General features: G+C 47.8%; 1 protein-coding gene across 1 annotated transcript in view; it reads left to right on the top strand.

Annotated features, from left to right (window-relative positions):
• LOC144165974 (anoctamin-6-like) overlaps nucleotides 1-19,403 on the top strand; it is a gene marked incomplete at its 3' end in the record, with an annotated part of 58,765 nt that extends 39,362 nt beyond the window's left edge. Inside the window, exons 5-8 of the mRNA XM_077695648.1 lie at nucleotides 2,178-2,253; nucleotides 3,013-3,409; nucleotides 18,677-18,733; nucleotides 19,309-19,403. Coding sequence (XP_077551774.1) covers nucleotides 2,178-2,253; nucleotides 3,013-3,409; nucleotides 18,677-18,733; nucleotides 19,309-19,403 — 625 coding nt within the window. The remainder of the gene's footprint in view (nucleotides 1-2,177; nucleotides 2,254-3,012; nucleotides 3,410-18,676; nucleotides 18,734-19,308) is intronic.
• Between the last annotated feature and the right edge of the window lie 2,482 nt (nucleotides 19,404-21,885).

The raw sequence follows: 21,885 nt of genomic DNA, 5'->3' as shown, positions 1-21,885 counted from the left end.
CTCTTGCGCTTTCCCCGTAAGGGAAAACAGCTTCTATACAACAGCATAATAAATAATATACAGTGGTACAGAAGCTTGAAACGTTCCTTAATTTATTTACCACGATATGCGATCATCTCGTTTCTTTGAGTTGTGGAAACACGTCATTGATATACGCATTCTAAAGACAGAAAAATATTTTTTGCAGACAGATATTGGTTGCTTTTATGGCTGGATTTGCGAGCTCTACGAGAAGAGGGGGATGGGTGCTTTTTTCACCTCTTTAAGAGTTTAATTGTGTATTCGACACGTGACAAACCGGTTTCTGCGTCCGTTTGTCCGCGTACGATGACGTTGTCTCCTTTGGGTCCTATAAAAAAGCGTTTGTGAACTCCTAATATACTTGAACTTAGAAAAACCATGTCATAAAACATCGAATCATAAAAGTTTAATTGTTATTGGTTCTTTTAAAATATATAAGAAGTGTATCAAATACTATACGACAGTATTGCATCCGTCGGAGCTTGATTTATAGCAAAGGGACGCACTTAGTGCATAAAGATTTGGGGCTACTTTATGGTCACCAGCCGACACTTGCCCTTGCAAGTAAGTTTTGTATCATTCCCTATTCCGAAAGATTACCCGTATGTCAAGAGAGTCAAACCAGAGCAGCTCGTTGCACCAAACGGTGCATATACCAGTTTATGACGTAAAGCGATGGTCACTATGATGCGCTGTAATCACCGCAGAGATACCATCTGACATTTTGCGTGCTCCTTTTTCGTCCTCCTTGTTCCCCTTTCGAACACGCAGATGGCGAAAGTTCCTTGTCCCATTTCATGCACTCGGTGATTCTCTCACGGAAAGCTCGGGGAAAGGTTTTACACACTGGAAAGTGATAGAAGTAGAAACGTTATGTGTCGCTTTATTTTCCCTGAGTACAGCAACACTCGGTGGTAATACATTGCTCGCGGGCACAATTTGTTGCCCCATCGCAGAATATTCGCTCTGCGGGCCCAGCCGTTACATGAGCGAAAAGCTCTTGAACTACTGGTGCCGCATCAAATAAGAACACAAAAAATCCTTATGAAGTGCTTTCGGTACTGCTTTCGGTCCCGTGCCCAGAATCGACCGGTGTTTTTATGTCGCTTAGAAACGAGGCCCGTCGCAGGCTCATTGCGAAGTCACGCGTTTTTAGTGACAATGCCGATGGCACGGGGGGAACGATTTCATGACGTATAGACAACAATTTCTATGTAGGGAACACCGTATATACTACAAATAGCCATCGTTTACACAGAAAGTAGCCTGTGTGATTCCGGAAATAGCACACGCTGCGTCACACTGAGCACGCATGGTTTCTTGGTATCTGCTGTCATTTAAATGCGTCTGCTTTCTGATTGGAGTTATAAAAATAGCCGCTCTATAGACGACGAAGCATTATGTGTCCCTCGTAAATTCTACTGGACAGAATTTTTGCCATAATCCTAATACAACACAATGCTGGATTAACTTAAATGGAAGTGTCGTTCACGTCGGTTACAGGGAACTATTGAGAGTTTGGAACTTTGCGTAACGCAGCAGGTACTGATGGGGAACTTAAGCTCAAAACCGTTGTTGTCTGCTTGTGTGTCTCAACAAGGAACTAAACTGCCATAAATATGAAATAAACCACAAAGTGTGGGAAAATGAAAGCGGTGTTGTACGTGCGAACAATTGCGTTACAGGGGGGGGGGAAGGGGGGGAGGTCTCACAAACTGGGTCGCCGAAGATGCTTCGGAAGAATTCTAAAGCAAATCGGATAACTTAATCCAGAAATTCATATCTCTCCCAAAATCACGACACCTCTCCGAAAGTTGGTCAAAAAATGTGACTCATATATGAGGGCTCAAGCGCGTAATAGCAAGCCTGCTTTTTTCACAAGACCATAAGTGAGTCCAGATAATGTGGACTGAACTTGTAATAGTATAACTTGCCTTGAACAATTTTAGCGCACAGCACTAAATACTGCCTAAACTAGAAATTTTACAGCTGCAGCGCCAATACAATTACGCGAAGTGCTGACAACTTAAAGTTTCGATGCAAAAAGTTTGCTGCACTCCCAAACTTTTGGCGCCTTACAAAACTGTGGGATGAGCACTAGTTTTCCACGCACCAGCATAGTCCTAATTGTCCACCAACCATTCACTTTTTTCCAGACTCACCACGTCCTCACAAATATTGACATTGCCAAAGACGAAACGTCGAACCCAGCCGAGTTCCACAAAAAGAAGGGTAATTGTTTTCTTTCCTCCGAGAGCCGGATGTTGCAAATAGACGCCTCAAGCGTACCCACATTGGCATGTGCAGCAGACCCTTAAACCAGGCAACTTCTTTCAAGAGCTAAGTAAACAGCTCTTCAATGGTTCGATGAAGTAACCCACTGCGGTGGCTTAGTGGCTAAGGCGTTGCGCTGCTGAGCACGAAGCCGCGGGTTCGATTCCCGGCCGCGATGGCCGCTTTTCTGATGGAGGAAAAAAGCAAAAACGCCCGTGTGTACGAGATTTCGGCGCACGTTAAAGATCCCTCGGTGGTCAAAATTAATCCAGAACATTTTGTTTTTCTCCTGCTAGATGTGCGTTATTGCAAAATTGGCATGTTTTTATTTTGCTAGGTTGAAGGTGCCCGGTGGTTATGACTTAGCCGTAGTGAATGGCTGCGACTCAAATCGCAACCCCTAGAATTTGTTAAGCACGCACAAACATTTCGTATACCGACGCCGATACTCGCTTTTCGTTTATAAAGTAGTTGCTCCATCCAGAAATAAATCCCGGAGCCTTAGGTATGCCTTTTACGTTATCTTGAGTAAATTCAAACTACGATGTTTCATGGCAGCTCAATAAGTTTTTTTAGACTGCTAGAGCAACTGGCAAGCCAAACTTCGACTCACGGGAAACTCGTCCTATTTTTGTGCGTTGAAGATTCAGTCAACTGTAAATGTGCAACTGCAACAACAAAATACTGTGCTCACTGGTGTTGTACTCTATTTGGCAGGCCTCTCATACCTGCTCATGAAGAACGTCTACCTAGACGCGTTCGTGGTGCATGAGCGCTCGGCACACGAGCCCGTGTACGTGCCAGGGGAGGTTCCGCTTCCCAGGCCACAGCCTCTGTCGGCGCTGAAGGTAACGGACTCCGTACAAATCCTCGAGGACGACCGCCAGCCACAATTCACTCCCGGTGGTGGCACGGCGCCGCCAGAGGGGGACACGCGTGCATCCCTGGACCACCAGTGGCGGAAGTTGATGAGCGGACAACCGCTGGACGGAATCCGCGACTACTTCGGAGAGAAGATCTCGTTCTACTTCGCCTGGGTCGGCACCTTCATCGCTTCCCTGGTCGTGCCGGCGGTCATTGGCTTGGGAGTCTTCTTCTTCGGCGTCATCGAAAAGTGAGTCTGCGGCCAGTGGCTTTCCGGTTTGTTTCAGATCGAAGTTTTGATGAATCTTACTACCTTTGGCCCTTTGGTGCCATTGCTGCCATCTTCGGTTAAACCCTTCCAGCCTGTTTACTTCTTTCTACATAGTTCATGTTCTCACACGAGTCTTTGATATAGTACTTTTTAAAAAATTATTATGCCCTTGATTGCCCATTTGTCCGAACCACGGTTTAAGAATATTGTCCCAACTATGAATGATGTTACATCTTAGGAGCTTTACATACGCAATAGGTACTTCATGGAAAAGTGATACCTTATATCTCCTGCACCAGCCCAGCCGCCCAGCATAAACACCCGTATCGTGAAAAGTTTTACCTCTTTCACCACTACAGAATATAACTTCGTTTAATTTGAAAGAACTAGCCTTTGATATCTCACTAAACTACACTCCAGCTCGCCCCAAACAATTTTTAACAGTAAAATTAACATAAATATTAAAACATTCAACTTTCATGCTACACGAAGTCGCCAGTGACGTAATAGTGGAAATGTTAAAAACAGTGTTATCAGTTTAACTCATCATTTGCTTTCAAGGGGTGCGATCAAACGAGACTATTGGCACCAGCGCATTCACAGTCAATTTTTTATGGTGGTGGCTTTGTTCCACGGCCTCCAGATAAGTCCCTCCATAAGGAACCAGCTATAAAGCGGCTCGTGAGTCAACACTGCTTCTCTCTTTTTCTTAACATAAAAGTAGATATTGTATGTTTGCTTTAAAACCGTGATCATTGTTGGGTGCAAACACTCTTTTGAATTAACCAAATGAAGCGTGTTCTAGCCCGGTGCACAGCATATAAACAGCTGGAAGCAACTGCTGAGGCGACCACAGTAGGAATAAAGATGTATCGCTGCATAACCCCGTTGCGTTTTTGTTTTTTGTTTTCATTTTTGTATTTCGACATCCTACGACTTCAGCAAGAGGGCAAGGTAAGACGCAGCAAAGCGAAGGTTAAACGTTTGCAATTTGACGAAATGCAAACTTCGCCATGAAATGTGAATATCTCAGGTCGACCCACAAAAAAACTATCGCTTTCGTTTTGTGATGTAGTTTAATGCTTTACATCTTATTCAAGCCAAAGCCGCGCACGCAAAGACCCACAGTAGGAACAAGTCCATCAGCCCAGACATCTAAATATGGATACACTATTTAGACATCAATGACATGAACGTGGCACTCTGATGAAATCACAAAAAAAATGGACCTCTTTCTTTGCCCCCATGCACGGTATCATTGCCATGACGTAGCTTAGCCTACAAACGCAGAATGCGTGTCGCATTTACTGGGATTTTTGTGGGTACTTCTTGCTATTTTAACAGAAGAGCTGCTTTAGTTCCGCCGTTAGCGTTAACAGAAAAATACCAAGAAAAAAGACCGAGCGCACGTGAGCGTGCTCCTCGTGAAGAGCGCCCGGTGTCGGCCAGGCTTGCACGTCGGATTGCGCCACGTGAGGAGCTCGCAAAAATATCAAGGGAAATACCGAACACACGTGAGCGTGCGCCTCGTGAAGAGCGCCAGGCGTCGGCCAGCTCGACATTTGAGAACACCATGCCACCGTTCATGGCTTGATCTCTCGCGTGCTCTTGCTTGCCAGTCCACGTGCGTCCGCGCCTGCAGTGGGGAGCACAGACGCGGAGTTAGCGCTACAGACGCCGAGCTCGCGAAGCTGGCTGCCACGGGTTCCAGTGCATGCTAACGCTGTCCCCTTTGGGAAAGATGTAGAAGCGTGCGAACGAAACGATCCGGGCCTGCCGGTCATGGAGAACTTTCAGCGGCAAGTTCGTAAATCCATGAGGTGCGAAAGAGGGTCTCTGATAAAGGGAGAGGGACCGCCAGCTCTAGGTTCTCCAGCGTTGCACCACCAGTGCAAGCTGCGCTAATTTTTTTGCAAGCATGGGGTAATGACATGGTAATTAATGAACTACATGTCACCATTATGTCGTTTATTCATGCAATGGGCTCCATTTTTACAGGCGAACTGCAAGTAAACGTTCGACCCCGCATAAAACAGCCAAAGCTGACTATAGGCGTTTCGGATACCAAAGCTGCCCTATTAATACGGCGGCCATTGACATGGTCCGCTCTCCGTAATGCGAGCGCGGGTAGTCCTTTTACTAAGATCCCATTTCGGGGCCTGCACGCGTTTCCTCTGCTTTAAGTAATGTAGATATTAGCAAACTAAAATGCTAAAAAATCATAATTCGTACCACTTAATGAAGATAAATGACCAGCGAAGTTTTTTTAGCACATGACACATAAGTGACACAATTTAGGTGAAAAATATGAGCAAATTTAATTTTTTCTAGGGAGCTGATAGTGGTCATCCCTTAGAAACACATATACATACATACACGCACACACTTTTGCTTTGACTCTACTGATCCTGAAAATGGGGCCTATTTTGATATTGTCACGAAGCCAAGGACGACGCAGTTGTCTTGCAGGAGAAACCAGTTTATTGGAGCGAACTTGTGCTCCCCTAACAACTCAAAAGAATACAGAGGCGGCGAAGCAGTGGTCAACAAAGTGACGTACGTGCGTCGGCGAGCGTCGCAGAATCGAATGCCCCGGCGTCTGCTCTGCAGGCTTTTTATCTTTCGGCGCGCGTGGTTATGGAACCGTCGATTCGCATCGAGAACATTGTAGATGCAAGAAGATTATTCCGGGCTGTTCACGTAAATCGGAATGCTCTCACTATCACAACAGATAACACATGCGGCACAGAAAGAAGGAATGGAACACGTGCTTCCCTTGGCAGGGAGATAACACAGACCGGCGCAGCCGGGCGGTAAAAGCAAAACACAAATAAACAAACCCAATGTATGGTTCGCGGCATTACCCCCCCTCTAAGAGTGCATCGACCCGATGCTAACATAAGCGACAGTCCGAAAATAAAAATAAAAGTTCGTCATCGTCCGTAGAAAGGTTTTAAGCGAACCACGTGGACGACTTCGGGCCGCGTACGTCGTCGTGATGTGCCGGAGTCACCATCGGGGATCACTTCGTAGGTAAGTTGGCCAACACATCGTAGAATCTGGTAGGGTCCGAAATACCGTCGCAGGAGCTTCTCACTGAGTCCGCGTCGTCGGATGGGAGTCCAAACCCACACACGATCCCCTGGTTGGTACTCGGCGTCTCGGCGTCGGAGGTTGTAGCGGCCCGCATCCACCAGCTGCTGGTCCGTTATACGAACTCGAGCGAGCTGGCGGGCCTCCTCCGCACGTTGAAGATATCCGTGGACGTCGGCGTTGAGGTCGTCGTCTTCTACGTGCGGAAGCATGGCGTCGAGCATCGTAGTCGGCCTTCTACCGTAGACAAGCTCGAACGGCGTCAGCTGCGTCGTCTCCTGGATAGCCGTGTTGTACGCAAACGTGACATACGGGAGCACTTCGTCCCAAGTCTTATGTTCAACGTCAACGTACATTGACAGCATATCTGCGATTGTCTTGTTCAGACGTTCTGTTAGTCCGTTCGTTTGGGGGTGGTACGCCGTCGTTCTTCGGTGATCCGTGTTGCTGTAGCGTAATACTCCTTGCATCAGCTCCGCAGTAAATGCCGTTCCACGGTCTGTGATTAGGACTTCCGGGGCTCCATGTCGCAGCACAACTTGGCTTACAAAGAACTTCGCCACTTCTTGTGCAGTCCCCCTCGGAAGAGCGGCGGTCTCTGCGTAGCGCGTCATGTAGTCTGTCGCTACGACAATCCACTTGTTCTGTGATCGTGAGGTAGGGAACGGGCCTAAAAGGTCCATTCCAATCTGTTGAAATGGTCTCGATGGGACGGCGATCGGTTGCAGAAGTCCGGCGGGTCTTGTCGGCGGCGTTTTTCGTCGCTGGCAGTCACGGCAGCTCCGGACGTAGTGGGTGACGTCAGAGGTAAGGCCGGGCCAGTAGTACCTCGCCTTGATTTTTCCAATAGTGCGGGCTGTGCCCAGATGTCCGGAAGACGGGTCGTCGTGGCACGCTTCCAAAATTTCGTCACGAAGGTCCGCGGGGATGACGAGAAGGTAATTCGCTCTTGTTCCGGGGCTGAAATTCTTCTTCACAAGGACGGAGTTTCTCAGGCTGAATGCTGGTAAGCTGCGTTTGAAGGTCCTAGGAACGGCAACGTTGCATCCCTCGAGGTACTCGATTATGACGCGTAAGTCGGGGTCAGCACGCTGCTGGGCGGCTAGGTCGCTCTCCGTCACGATCCCGAAGAACGCGCTGTCTTCATCAGAGTCTTGTGGTGGTGGGTCGACGGGGGCGCGGGACAGGCAGTCGGCGTCGGAGTGTTTCCTGCCGGATTTATAAACGACTGTAACGTCGAACTCCTGCAGGCGCAAGCCCCACCGCCCAAGACGGCCAGAGGGGTCCTTCAAATTGGCGAGCCAACACAGCGCATGGTGGTCTGTTACAACCTTGAATTGCCTTCCATACACGTATGGGCGAAATTTTGAAATCGCCCATATAATAGCCGGGCACTCTTTCTCAGAGGCAGAATAGTTTTTCTCCTCCTTCGACAGACCACGGCTGGCATAGGCGATTACCCTTTCGCAGCCGCTTTGCTTTTGGACAAGGACGGCACCCAAGCCTATATCACTGGCGTCCGTGTGCATTTCCGTTTCGGCATTTTCGTCGAAATGAGCGAGCACGGGCGGGCTTTGCAGGCGTTTTTGCAGCTCGCCGAATGCTTTTTCTTGGTCGTTTTCCCAGCTGAAAGGGGTGCTATCTTTCGTCAAGCGCGTGAGTGGCTCTGCAATTCGTGCGAAGTTTGCGACGAAGCGCCGGTAGTATGCGCACAGCCCGAGAAATCTTCGCACGCCCTTCTTGTCTTTCGGCCTTGGGAAGTTCGCAATGGCTGATGTTTTTGCCGGGTCAGGTAGGACTCCCGCGGCGTTGACGACGTGGCCCAAGAACTTGAGTTCCCCGTATGCGAAACGGCACTTTTCAGGCTTCAGCGTCAACCCCGAAGTACGAATGGCCTCGAGTACAGACTCCAACCTTGCAAGGTGTTCGTCGAAAGTGCGGGCGAATACCACTACGTCGTCGAGGTATACGAGGCAGGTGTGCCATTTAAGGCCAGCTAGCACATTGTCCATGACTCTTTGAAACGTCGCTGGTGCTGTGCACAGCCCAAACGGCATCACCTTGAACTCGTATAGGCGGTCTGGGGTTATAAATGCAGTCTTCTCTCGGTCTCTCTCGTCCACTTCAATTTGCCAGTAGCCGGTCTTCAGGTCCATCGATGAGAAGTACTTCGCGTGGCAGAGGTGGTCGAGGGCGTCGTCGATTCGGGGGAGGGGGTACACGTCCTTTTTCGTGATTTTGTTCAGTCGCCGGTAGTCAACGCAAAACCTTAATGTGCCGTCTTTTTTCTTTACGAGTACGACGGGCGCAGCCCAGGGGCTTTTCGATGGCTGTATAATGTCGTCGCTGAGCATGTCGTCGACTTGAGTCCGGATGGCTTCCCGTTCGTGTGAAGAGACGCGGTACGGTGACTGTCGGGTGGGTCGGGCTCCATCTTCGGTTATTATTCGGTGCTTCGCTAGAGGGGTCTGACGTAGTTTTGCGCTCGACGAAAAACATTCGCTATAGCGACGCAGCAAAGCCAATAACTTGTTCCGTTGTTCTTGCGGTAGCGCCGGATTCACGTCGAAAGGCTGCGGGAGCTTGAAGGTTTCTACGGGTGTGCGTTCAAAGTCGGCGACCGCGATCACGTCACTTGCTTCTTGCGCTTCTTCGAGGAATGCAATTGCCGCGCCCTTGTTTAAATGCTGGTACTCCTCGGTGAAATTCGTAACCAAAATGTGGGATTGGTGTTCCTTGAAGCGCGCAATGCCTCTTGCGACCGACACACCACGGTTGAGAAGCACCCTTTGATCGGTGTCTACGATAGCGTCGACGTCAGGAGCAGCATCTTCACAGTAGACTGCGACCATCAAGCTTGCGCGGGGTGGCAGGGTGACATGATCATCGGCAATCCTTACAGCAGCACGTCGTTCGGGGTTCGGTTCCGGCGTCATGGAGTGATTGGGAGAAAAAGTTATTGACTTGGTCTGCAGGTCGATTATTGCACCGTTGTCCATCAAAAAGTCCATTCCAAGAATTACGTCGCGGGAGCAGTTAGGCAGAATGACGAACGCCGCAGGGTACGTTGTGCCGTCTATGGTGACGCGCGATGTGCACGTTCCACTTGGCGTCACGAGGTGGCCTCCTGCTGTGCGTATGTGCGGACCGTCCCATCTGGTCATAACTTTCTTCAGTTTAGACGCAAATGGTCCGCTCATTACCGAATAGTCAGCTCCCGTGTCTACGAGGGCGACTACGTCAAAGCCGTCGATGGACACCTTGACGTCAGATGCAGTCTTCCTCGAGTTCCGGGTTCGTCGGGGCGTCGTATCTCTGCTTGTACGTGTTGACGGTCGGGCACTGTGCGTCGTCGTTGTCATCGTCTTCTCAGCGGACGTGTCGGTCCGGTCGGGTGCGCGTCGCGGCGTATAGCTGTCGTCGTGTACGGGAGTCTCGTCAGGTCTGGGTCGGATCGTCGGGATGAGGGCACGTTGTGAGTCACTGTCTTCCGCGAGTCGTTGCGTCGTTGGAGGGTTTTCATTTTTCCGCGATCGTGCAACTTTACCTCCAGAAGTTGCTGCTTTTAGTTTCCCCCGCGTGGGCTGGGGGACCTTCCACGTGAGAACTCAGCATTGCTACGGCGGTTCGGCGACTGGTATGGGTAGGGTGACGGTGAACGGTTGAAGCGGGCTGGTCCTCGGTTGGTGTTGGAGAGGTATTCTTCGATCTCCGATGGGCGCTGGCCAGTTCGGGGGCGGGGTGCGTCGACGGAGAACCCTCGCAAACCGAGCCTCCTGTAGGGGCAGCGACGGTAGACGTGGTCGGCCTCTCCGCAGTGGTAGCACAGCGGACGATTGTCGGACGTTCGCCACACGTCGGTCTTCCTTGGGGCAGGGGGTTGCGCCGCAGGTGGTCGGGCCGGCGAGAGGGGACGACGGTACGGAGCCTCGTGACGATAGGGTGCAGGTGGGCGAGGGCGATGTACAGCAGCCGCGTAGGTCATGGCTTGCGGCTAGCGAGGTGCTACTGGCGTCGTTGAAGTTCCCAGCGCTTGTTGCACTTCTTCTCTAATGACGTCGGTAAGAGAAGCGACTTGTGGTTGCAGCGGCGTCGGGAGCAGTTTCCGCAGCTCCTCCCTCACTATTTCGCGGATAGTGTCGCGTAGTGAGTCGGAGTTGATAGCGCTGGCACCAAGCGTCTCCGAAACCAGCGCATTGATTGGGCGGTCGTACTGCCTCGTTCGGATTTCGAGCGTCTTCTCCATCGCGGCGGCCTCAGACGCGAATTCGGACACGGTCTTGGGGGGGTTGCGAACAAGGCACGCGAAGAGCTCTTGCTTCACACCTCGCATCAGAAACCGTAGTTTCTTTTCTTCCGTCATTCCTGGGTCCGCACGGCGGAAAAGTCGCTTCATTTCCTCGACGAAGATTACGACTCCTTCGTTCGGGTGTTGCGTTCGAGTTTCCAGTAAAATCGCAGCTCGTTCTTTTCTCACCACGGTCGTGAAGGTCTTAAGGAACTCGCTTTTGAATTGCGTCCAGTCGGTCAAGGCGCTCTCGTGGTTTTCAAACCAAGTTCGGGCTGCATCCTCCAAGTAAAAGAAAACATGCCGGAAGGTTTCTTCATCGTCCCACCTGTTGAAGATCCGCACGCGCTCCAGCTTCTCCAACCATTCCTCTGGATCTTCAGCGGGGGCTCCCCGGAACGATGGCGGTTCCCGGGGCTGCTGCAGCATGATTGGCGACGTTGTTTCTTGTACCATGGTGTTGGTTGCAGCGTTCCTTTTCTTGGGCCCTTCTGGCATCAAACCGAACTCGGGCGGTAAATCTTGCAGGCAGGGGCTGGCTCTTGTTGGACTGGCTTGGCGGCTTTTCGAGGTTGTAGTGGGCATGAAGGGTGCGTACCCAGCACCTCCACCAGATGTCACGAAGCCAAGGACGACGCAGTTGTCTTGCAGGAGAAACCAGTTTATTGGAGCGAACTTGTGCTCCCCTAACAACTCAAAAGAATACAGAGGCGGCGAAGCAGTGGTCAACAAAGTGACGTACGTGCGTCGGCGAGCGTCGCAGAATCGAATGCCCCGGCGTCTGCTCTGCAGGCTTTTTATCTTTCGGCGCGCGTGGTTCTGGAACCGTCGATTCGCATCGAGAACATTGTAGATGCAAGAAGATTATTCCGGGCTGTTCACGTAAATCGGAATGCTCTCACTATCACAACAGATAACACATGCGGCACAGAAAGAAGGAATGGAACACGCGCTTCCCTTGGCACGGAGATAACACAGACCGGCGCAGCCGGGCGGTAAAAGCAAAACACAAATAAACAAACCCAATGTATGGTTCGCGGCAATATTTAATCTACTCAAAAGATGAGGAATTTAAGCTTGAGGCCGAAGTCATTTTGATTTTTCAAACAGTGCCTATAAATAGCTACTCTACTCAAAAAGAATATCCAACGACGGAGACTTACAAGCTTTATGTTCAAATCATGTTTTGAACGGCGTGCGTGGCCGCGTGCCAATCTCCCCCACAATGGGACATTCGTTTACCAACGGCTCGCGATATAGAACGTCTCACGCTTAAAAAGCACGTGGAACCTCGGGTTTGGGTGTCTCAGGTTTAGCTGGTTCAGGTTCTTACGAAATTGATTTCAAAATGAATAATTCCCTGGAATTAGCGTTTATTTGACAGATATGTTTGATTTCATCATGGGCGACACAAATCACACAAGGTCGGAAAGGAGTTCCCGTGTAAAAATAGGCCCTATGATTTTAGACCAGTCTTAATCCGCCCTTCCGGTCCTTCCTTCACTTAGCTTCAAACTTATCAGCAGTTGCAGTTCATATCTTCGACTTCATTGACTCTGCAGGCCACATCGTATGTCCTTAGCTAGATCCTGCCTCGTAACGTAAAGCTTATGTTCATTTGGAATAGATGTCAAATGTCGTAAGCTTTCCCGCTTCTGTTCGTAGCCTATAATATTTCCGTAGTAAGAAAACATGAGCGCTTTTGGACGGCGCCAAGAAACGACCTCAGGTGTTCACATTGAGTGAGTCACAAATCACATAGCTTGCCGGCACAAAAACTCATTGTTGCAGGTTATCAAACACAGCCAAAAGATCCTTCGCGATAATACAATATGCTCTCGGCCTACGTCATATCGCACTACAAAATTCAAATTGAGGAATATCCACTCCGCCCAAAGCTAAAGGCCACTGAAGCTGTAACTGCAATTGAAAATAACATTGATTAAAAACCAGAACAATTGGCTTGGAGCGTTTCAGCTCCTGTTCGATCGTACAATAGCGATCCTCAAGCACTGCTACTTCAATGTATTTCAGTGCACTTACGTCATGGTAATGACGCCTCCCGTAAAAGACCTGCTGCAGACTAGTCGACGCTCACGGGCAAATATTTAGAAATGTGACTTAGCAGTGTCCTAGCTGCGGCCTTGGGTTAACATCTTTATCTACACTTGTTCACGAGGTACCTGAAAGACAGGGCCACATCGGTTACGAAAGCACCTATAAGGACATGTTCGTTGCGCTGTCCCTCACGCCAATGTACATTGTTCCCGCTGAATTCACCGTTTCATGCCAGCTATTATGAGCTCTCGATAGACCCACCGTACGCAATCTGTGCGAAGGCAACAGAAAATCGCACCGAAATCTTAATAATTGCCTACTAATGCATAAACATTTAAAAATCCCCTATACTATACGCCAAGCCCATAATGAGGTCGGCTTTACTACTTCGCAAAAAAGCATTGTTGGGGAAAGATATACCGGGTAAAATACTTAGTCATGTCGAAGTATGAAGGCATCAATCATATACCCTTATAAAGTAGCATACTCCGGGCACCTATAAGGTCGGCTTCACTACCCTTCGTAGATGCTTGCTAGCGCATTTGTTCAAGCATTTCTGTTCTTGTTTGTTTTTCGATTCTCTCTTGTCAATTTTTAAGGTACCAACCATATAAATATCATCATCATCATCATCACCAGCCTATCTACGCCCACTGCAGGGCAAAGGCATCTCCCAATAATCTCCAATTATCCCGGTCCTGTGCTACCTGCGACCAATATATTCTTGCAAACTTCTTTATTTCATCTGCCCATCTAACTTTCTGCCGCCCCCGGCCACGCTTGCCTTCTCTAGGGATCCACTCTGTTACCCTTAATGACCAACGGTTATCTTGCCTTCCCATTACATGCCCTGCTCACGTCCATTTCTTCTTATTATTTTCTTGTTATTGCTCGCTGAGTCGTCCTCAATTTAAGTTGAACCCTCTTAGTGAGCCTCCAAGTTTCTGTCCAGTAGGTGAGTGCCGGTAGGATGCAGCTGTCATACACTTTCCTTTTCAGGGACAATGGTAGGCTGCCATTCATTATCTGAGAATGCCTGCCGAATGCCTTCCACCCCCCCCCCCCCCCATTCTTATCCTTCTAATTATCTCTGCCTCATAGTTGGGATGCGGGGTCACAACTTGGCCTAAGTGGATATATTCGCTTACCACTTCCACTGCCTCGCCACCTATCTCAAACCGCTTTACTGTCCCGAGGTTATTGGTCATTACTTTAGTTTTCTGCATATTAATTTTAAGGCACACGGTTCTACTCTGTTTGTCCAGTGCGGAAAGCATGCTTTGCCATTTGTCCCCCGAGTTACTTAGGTAAGGCAACGTCATCAGCAAATCTGGGGTTACTGAGGTATTCTCCATTAACCCTCACTCCCACCTGTTCCCAATCTAATGTTCTCAATACTTCTTGTAAACATGCTGTGAATAACATTGCAGAGATTGTGTCTCCTTGTCTGACGCCCATTCTTATAGGTATTTTACTGCTCTTCTAATGGAGGATGGTGATAGCTGTGGACCCATTGTAGATATCCTCTAGTATTCTTACACAATGCTCATCTACACCCTGGTTCTGTAATGCCTGGTCCCGTTAGCCATATAAATATACAGCATTACAAATACCGTCGAACATCGTTATAGCAAGGCAGTATAAGGACAGCAAATTAGTTCGTTATCTCCGATATCCGTTGTAACAATAGAGGTGAAAATCGTCTCTAGAAAATCGAAAATCTGGCTGGCACGTAATACTTGATACAAAAATGCATTTTTTTAGGCTTCGAATCCACTATGAACATGTTAACCCTTACCTTTCTCCTAATCTCATTTAAACCTTAATGAACCGAAACCTGAGTAGGTGAAATTACAATAGAACAAAAGTCGCTTGACAAAACACAAGTGCGTCCTTATGTGATGTTCGTCTGGTGGGTACTCACAGCACTGAGCAGGATAAGTTTTCCACAGTGTCCACGAAGAAAAGGGTCTTTATAATTCAGCAGTTTCAGACGACGGGAGAGAGAGAGAGAAATAACTTTATTGGGAGAGGTTGGTGATCCTAGTTGTCGGCCAAGAGCCCTTGGGCTCTAGCAGCGCCCTCGGCCAGCTGCGCGGCCCAGACTTGATCAGCTGGGTCTGGAATGAGCAACACGGTCTCCCATTGCTCCGCCTGGGTGATTCTGCGCGCGGGTATAGCCGCCTGCGGGCGGGCCCATAGCATATATGCTAGATCTGCCCTTTCTTCACATTTGTGGCATTTTTCGGTATGTTGCCCTGGATAACAGTAGCTATACATAACCGTGTTAGGTTACGAATTCGTCTGAATTAGTCGCCATACGACGAATTGCCCTTTATGGAGAGATTGATGAGTGGGGGGAAGGGGGGGGGGGTGACGGCCCCGTTCTAAACGGTAGTGATTTGTTACGTCCCTGTAGGACACGAGCCGATGCCTACCCGACTATCGGAGCGAATCGGTGAATGTGGTGTAAGGGTCGATGTCAGCTCGGTCGGTGAACCCTCGAGCAGCATCTTGCGCGCACTCGTTTCCGGCCAGGCCGGAGTGGGCAGGTGCTCATATCAGGCAGATTTTGCCGGTTCGCGCATCGCGACAGAAGCTAGATTTAAGGATTGCGCCGCTTCTGGGGAGATTCGCCCTCTCGAAAAATTTATAATGGCAGACTTGGAATAACTGATTACATATTTTATGTTTGCGGAGGCCGTCACTGCCAGTGATATGGCCGCTTTTTCTCCCGCTTCCGGTTCGTCCGTGCGAATTGAGCCGGAAGTTATTGAATTTCCCTGCCGATCGACTACCACGAATTCCATGGCGTCGCGGCCTTCGTAATGGGCTTCATCCACGTATGCCACGTTCTCTGATCTTTCCTACTGTTTGTGGAGGTCTTTGGCCCGCGTGTGTCTTCGCTATAGATTGTGTATGGGATGCATGTTTTTTTTTTTTTTTTTTTTTTTGAATAGGTGGAATGTGTATGCCTGTAGGGGCGGTGGTTGGGGCAGTACTCGGATAGGTGATGCCAAGAGAGTAAAGGATGTGTCTTCCAGTCGCGCTGTAGGTTAGTCGTTCTCGTTGCGTTGAGCTTCGATGAGTTCGCTTAACGTATTGCGGACGACGTTTTTTTTTTTTAATTCAAGTACATTTCTAGACTCGTGGTCAAATATTTCTTCGTTATATCTGATCTCGCGCGCGGCTCTCGCGGTTTCAGTTTTATTATAAAAGAATGAGTGTCATTAAAATAAAGCGTGACCAACCAAAGTTTGTACTTAGCTCGCTATATCAGGGTTTGTTATAATTAAGTTCAACAGAAATAAATGTCTTAACAATGCTAATTGAGAATTTTGGTGCAGGTACAAGGCACTGCACATTTACAATTACATCACACCCGGTGCGATACATTACACCTCCTAAGTTACGGGGAGTCTGGGCACTCGTCAAAAAATGCTTACTCATTAAAACCAAGAGAAGCAAGTGTCAGTTGTTGGATATGCGCTAATTTCATTGCAGTTCACAGCGGACAACTCGCACCGCCCGATGGATAGTTTTGGAAACATCTGAGCTTTCCAGAATGCCGAGTGCGACGAAAGGTCTTCGCTTGTTAATGTCGCTTTAAGATAACACTTGCTAATAAATCAATGCCCTTCTTCGCTCAAGAAAATTGGCTTGCGCAGTTCAAATGTTGCATATTGCCTGTCGCGTCACGGCCGGAGACTGCACCGCAGTTTTGCGAAACCAATTTTATGACTTCTGGCGATATTTTTTTTTTTTTTTTTGCATTTCAATTACCGCTTACCCGCGTTCGAAAACATGATCACGCTTATCAAATCACGTGATTTCCGAGCAGTGATCTTTCCCGTGACGTGATTTTTCACGTTTCACGGTAAGATGGCCATGGATGGGCTTTTTTAACACAAAAATTGTTGACAACAAGATTTTATTTCAAATTTCTTGTTTGTCTTCCCGAACTCGGTGCTTTACGGGAAAATAATTGTGTGTAAATATATCGCCGCCTAAGACTAGTTACATTTAAGTTAATAGCGCGTGGCAACACACGCTTTTATTGCGTTACATGTGCGTTCTTTGTAGGAAAAAGTTGCTGTATGAGCTTTGTCCATTGAATTCCCGTAATTAGCTTGCAGCGTGCTTGAAACAAAAGTTTCCGGGGCAAGTACTCATGTTGACTGTTGTCTACAAGGTCAAAAATGACGCATGTCTCGAACTGGGAACAAACACTGATTTAAAGAGGCCATGAATATAAATTACAAGTTTGGTTTAACAAAAGGACCGTTTTGTCTGGATAACAACGATATCATTTTTTTCGCTAACTCCCAAACATTATTCGAAATATTAACAAAACATACAAAGCAGTGGCGACTGTCCATCCACTTTCCGTCGATTTTACTATGACGTCACAGAATCTTGCCGCCAAACCTAAGGCACCACCAAGAAACAAGAATGTTAACGTACAGTTAACACATTGATGACCCTGTTTTTAGTGCTGGCACATATTACGTCACTCGTGCGAATAATACGTCTCTGTAGTAGGAAGACTGAACTTTTTTTAATAATTACTGCGTTTTTTTTTTTTCGTTAAACCCGTCTTTCACGGCTAGAATAGAGCAAGATTAATTACCAAATGCTACCTCTTTCAAATTGAACAAAGCTCTATTTTGTTTCCATGTCCTCTTTTACGCTGGACTGTCCGGGGCTCGATAGCATTTTTTATCGTCGTGGTCACGCCATGGGACCCTTCACGCTTAGATCCATGTCGGGCTCGGCTCTTGAGGAACACGCGAAGACCTTTCGTCGCACTCGGCATTCTGGAAAGCTGAGATGTTTCCAAAGCTATCTGTCGGGTGGTGCGAGTTGCCCGCGGTGAACTGCAATGAAATTAGCGCATATGCAACAACTGACACTTGCTTCTCTTGGTTTTATTGCGTAAGCATACGTTGGCGAGTGCCCAGACTCTCCATAACTTAGGAGGTGTAATGTATCGCACCGGGTGTGACGTAATTGTAAAAGTGCAGTGCCTTGTACCTGCACCAAAATTATCAATTAGCATTGTCAAGATATTTCTTTCTGTTGAACTTCATTATAACAAACCCTGTTATAGCGAGCTAAATACAAATTTCGGTTGGTCACGCTTTATTTTAATGACACTCATTCTTTTATAATAAAACTGAAGCCGCGAGAGCCGCGCGCGAGATCAGATATAATTGCTTGGCCGGAACGGTGCAGGTGGGTCGATGAGCAATATCTTAATATCCTAAATTTGCCACTTTTCTTTGCGTTTTCTTTAAGTACATTACAAGGTTCGCTTCTCTCCTCACTTTGATCCTCAAGGCGGATCCCATTTCTCAAACACACCCTACGGTACTGTACTTTGTGAGATGTTACCTTTAACTTAGTGATCTCTCGTGCGGAAGTGTGACCGTGCCCTTTCCCGCTTACACTCTGATGCTTGTTTTGAATTAAAGAGAATAGCTTATCTGTTCCGCCTTTCTCTATTCTGCCCGCGTTTCTCCCCACCCCGGCAACTACCCAAATCATATTTTTTTCCTTCATTTTCAAGTGCCACGCATACAAGTAGAAACATCCTGCATGTCCTAAGCACGCCTGGCAAGGGCGCCATCGAAGACTTTTCAAGTTCACCGTAGGTAACTTGACTGATAAAGTAATGCAACACTGCCAGAAAAACTGAAGTGAAAGTAAAAGCTAACGAAAGCAGTGCCCCATGTTGTTGAGTGTTGCTAGGTGCCAATCATTATTTATTTGCAGGCCTTGCCTTCTTTACTTCCCCTCTTCTTTAGAGTGACCAGTGACAAGGATCTTTTGCTCAGGAACGAAACCGGCGCAGCCAACTACTCGTAAGTGGTCACGACGACAACTTTTAGTTTCGCGCAGATTTTCTGTGCAACCAATTTTCCGTATGTTTTTCTGTACCTCACGCGGTTCAACAAAGCATGGGGGTCTAGGGCTTTCGCCTTAAAAAAGCGACCATTTTTCTGCTAAAATCTGAGTGCACAAATTTGAACCCGCTCCAGCAAGCTTAATCAATGTACTCTGTCCCCCCTAGCCCAAGTAAGTTTCTGCTTCCGCATTTAAACAGTGTTTTCACTGGCAAGAACATCTCTCTCACGTGTCTGGATGACTGAATTGAACATTCGGGGGGAAAACGTCTTAAAGAACACATTAATATGAATGCGAATACATTATACGAACCAAATGTGGTCAAGGGCATCGTGGTCAGACAATGTGTTTTCTACTCGATAGAAGTGCGCCCTGTACTGCGAAATATGCACTCGGCTATTTAGGGCTTATGCCAAGGTGGCGAGCGATCGTTCATGTGGAAGTGTCACGTAGCCGGACGGAGTGTGCGCTCTGCCAGCATTAGGAGGTGCCTGCGATCGATGCGTTGCCGCGCGCGTGCTTTCCGTTCCAGAGACGTGAATGCCCTCATCTACACGGTGGATGTCATTAAAGCTGCAGGCGACACCTTCCTCACCCCATTCTTCGCCTTTACAGTCTGCCTCTGGGGTGAGCGGACACTTTACTTTTGTATTCCTTTGTTTTCTGGTCCGCTTAGTCTTGCGTTCTCATGCCATTAGAACTACGGGTCCGTGCATCGACCGGCTAATCCCAGTATGAGAGCACCGGCTGCATTTTGAATGACGCTGCTCACAAGCGTCGCGAGTATAAATCTCGGAAGAGGGATACCTTCCGAAATAGCGCCGTGAGCATAGCCATTCGTGAGATAAAATGAAACAAAAAGTTGCAAGAAGCCAGGCTAACGTACCAGACGCGGTTGTGTGTATACCACGATCTTTTTGTTTTGCATTGCCTTCTAAGTAAGGAGAGCTGCCTACAGTCGACATCTGTCTTTGCACTGGCAAGAATATTTTTTCTCACGCGGCTGAACCACCGAATTGAACACGCAGGATGGAAACGTCTTGAAGAACACATTCATCAATCGGTCGGTGCAAAACATTCACCGAACCAAGAGTGGTCAAGGGAAAAATAGTGTTAATTTACGTTGGTTTATTTGAGCTTGCTGTGCTGTATACCTGCACTAGCCTGTAAACAAATGTTGTAGACCACAATAACTGGTACCAGACAATCAATAGCTGGCTTTGTTGTGCGAAACACAAATGACGACTGCGAAACATTGCCATTGGGTACACGCAACCACACACATGACCTATCCATTCAAATGCCGAATTGTAAGAGCATCTTTATTCTTCAATTTTGGAGTCCACTTGCCCTATTTTGCTACCGCTTGCATATAATTGGATATATACAGTGCATCTTGTTCAGGTAAGGCGGAAACCCGGCTGGGCAAGACGAAATTTCTGCAACGCCGCGCTGATCCGCCGGCCCCTCTAAACGTCGTTAGCAGTGAAGCAAAGACGCGACAATTGTTAGCCATTCGCTACGCAGCACTCGAAAAATTGTTACGCCATCTTACGCCACCAGCTATAAACCGTTGTTCATCTATAGCCTTGGTCAACTGTGCACTAACACTTCACGTAAAAGGCGTACACGTGTAAAGGCACATGATTCTTTCTGGGAAAGAACCCGACATGCTTAAGCAACGTTTCATCGAGGTTGATGTTAGCTAATGGCCATTTCTAATGGACAATACTAGCACCCCTTACGCTAGCTGTTGTGTTCGAGATCGACTTCAAGCTTCGCCTAATGACGAAGTCAACCACAGCTTTATGATAACGCGGCCAGCTTCCGTTAGCACGCACTCTATTCGCTTGCACATTTCGCTGTCGGAAAACGTAACTGCGTTGTTCTGGTAGCACTTCGCTGGCTAAACGACCTGCTGTGATGGCCCATTGTAAAATACCTTCAACTTTCCGGGCAATGGTGCGTTTCCTGCAAACTTCTGTTGCCACTAACTGGAGAAACAACATATAAGCTTTAATACACAAAACGGTAATGCATATTTACTGGAACAGCACACAGCGTATTGCTTGCTCCAACTTAATGAAGAAACAGGTATGTGAATGAAGGTTAGCCTACTATCGTGAAATTATATGAAACAGCTCCGTAAGGGCGATGCCATGGATTATGAGGACTCACACTCACATATGAGAAGAAGCATATCAAATGTTTTAGAAATATGTACGCGAGGGAAAGTTTGACATCCACCTCAATGCAGCCGTACGGCTGCATTGAGATGACTGTACTGTTGCATCGCGGTGTAGCCCCAATGCATCTTCTGCAGCCGCAGGGCTGCATTGGGGTGGATGTCAAACTTTCCTTCGCAAAAACTTACTCCACTTTAGGGATCTATCCTAAATATGGTTGTTTAACACCTGTCCTTCACTTTGAGTTGTTGATCAATTCGCTCTCGTGCCACAAACGGCGACCATTCTGATTAGTTCAGCTGGTAGAGCGACTGCTCCGGTTAAGCGGTGGTCCCGGGTTCGAATCATGGACCAGGACAAATTTTTCTTCAACTGCGAAGTTTGTGAGAAAGCTGTATAGCTTTCCTTTGTAGCCGTACGGCTGCATTGATGTGGATGTCAAACTTTCCTTCACGGAAACTTACTCCACCTTGGGGATTTCCCTTATATCTGGTCGATAAATATGTATGTTGAACGCCACTTGGTTTGTGCACATTCCATTAACCGTATTAGTGAGTGCCAAAGAAAGCAACGACTCATTTGATACGAACTAACCTAGCAAAATTTACGCCGTAGTGTCTCGAAGCTCTCACCAGCCTTTAAAAATCGTGATATTGCTCGGCGCCATCTTGCCGAAAGCCGGTCAAGGATGGCACCGAGGATGTTTTGCTAACAATTAAGGCCCCCATCCACCATACAGCTTAAACAGAAAACAATGAAACCAAGGAGATTGTTTTTAACACTGGTGGGAAACAGGAATAAGTTGTCAGGCGTGCTGCCGACTTCTCTTCTTTAGTTTTTTTTTTCTTTTTTGCCGTGTTATTTACCTCCGCATACAAATTCCCTAGCGCTCTGGCCCAGCAATCTTGACGCAGTTCGGGGAA

The sequence above is a fragment of the Haemaphysalis longicornis genome, unplaced genomic scaffold (assembly GCF_048455015.1).
Source record: "Haemaphysalis longicornis isolate Haplotype H1 unplaced genomic scaffold, Haemaphysalis longicornis Haplotype H1 scaffold_152, whole genome shotgun sequence".
NCBI lineage: Eukaryota > Metazoa > Arthropoda > Arachnida > Ixodida > Ixodidae > Haemaphysalis > Haemaphysalis longicornis.
The sequence above is the reverse complement of the archived record's forward strand: the minus strand, read 5'-3'. Positions and strand labels throughout refer to the sequence as shown.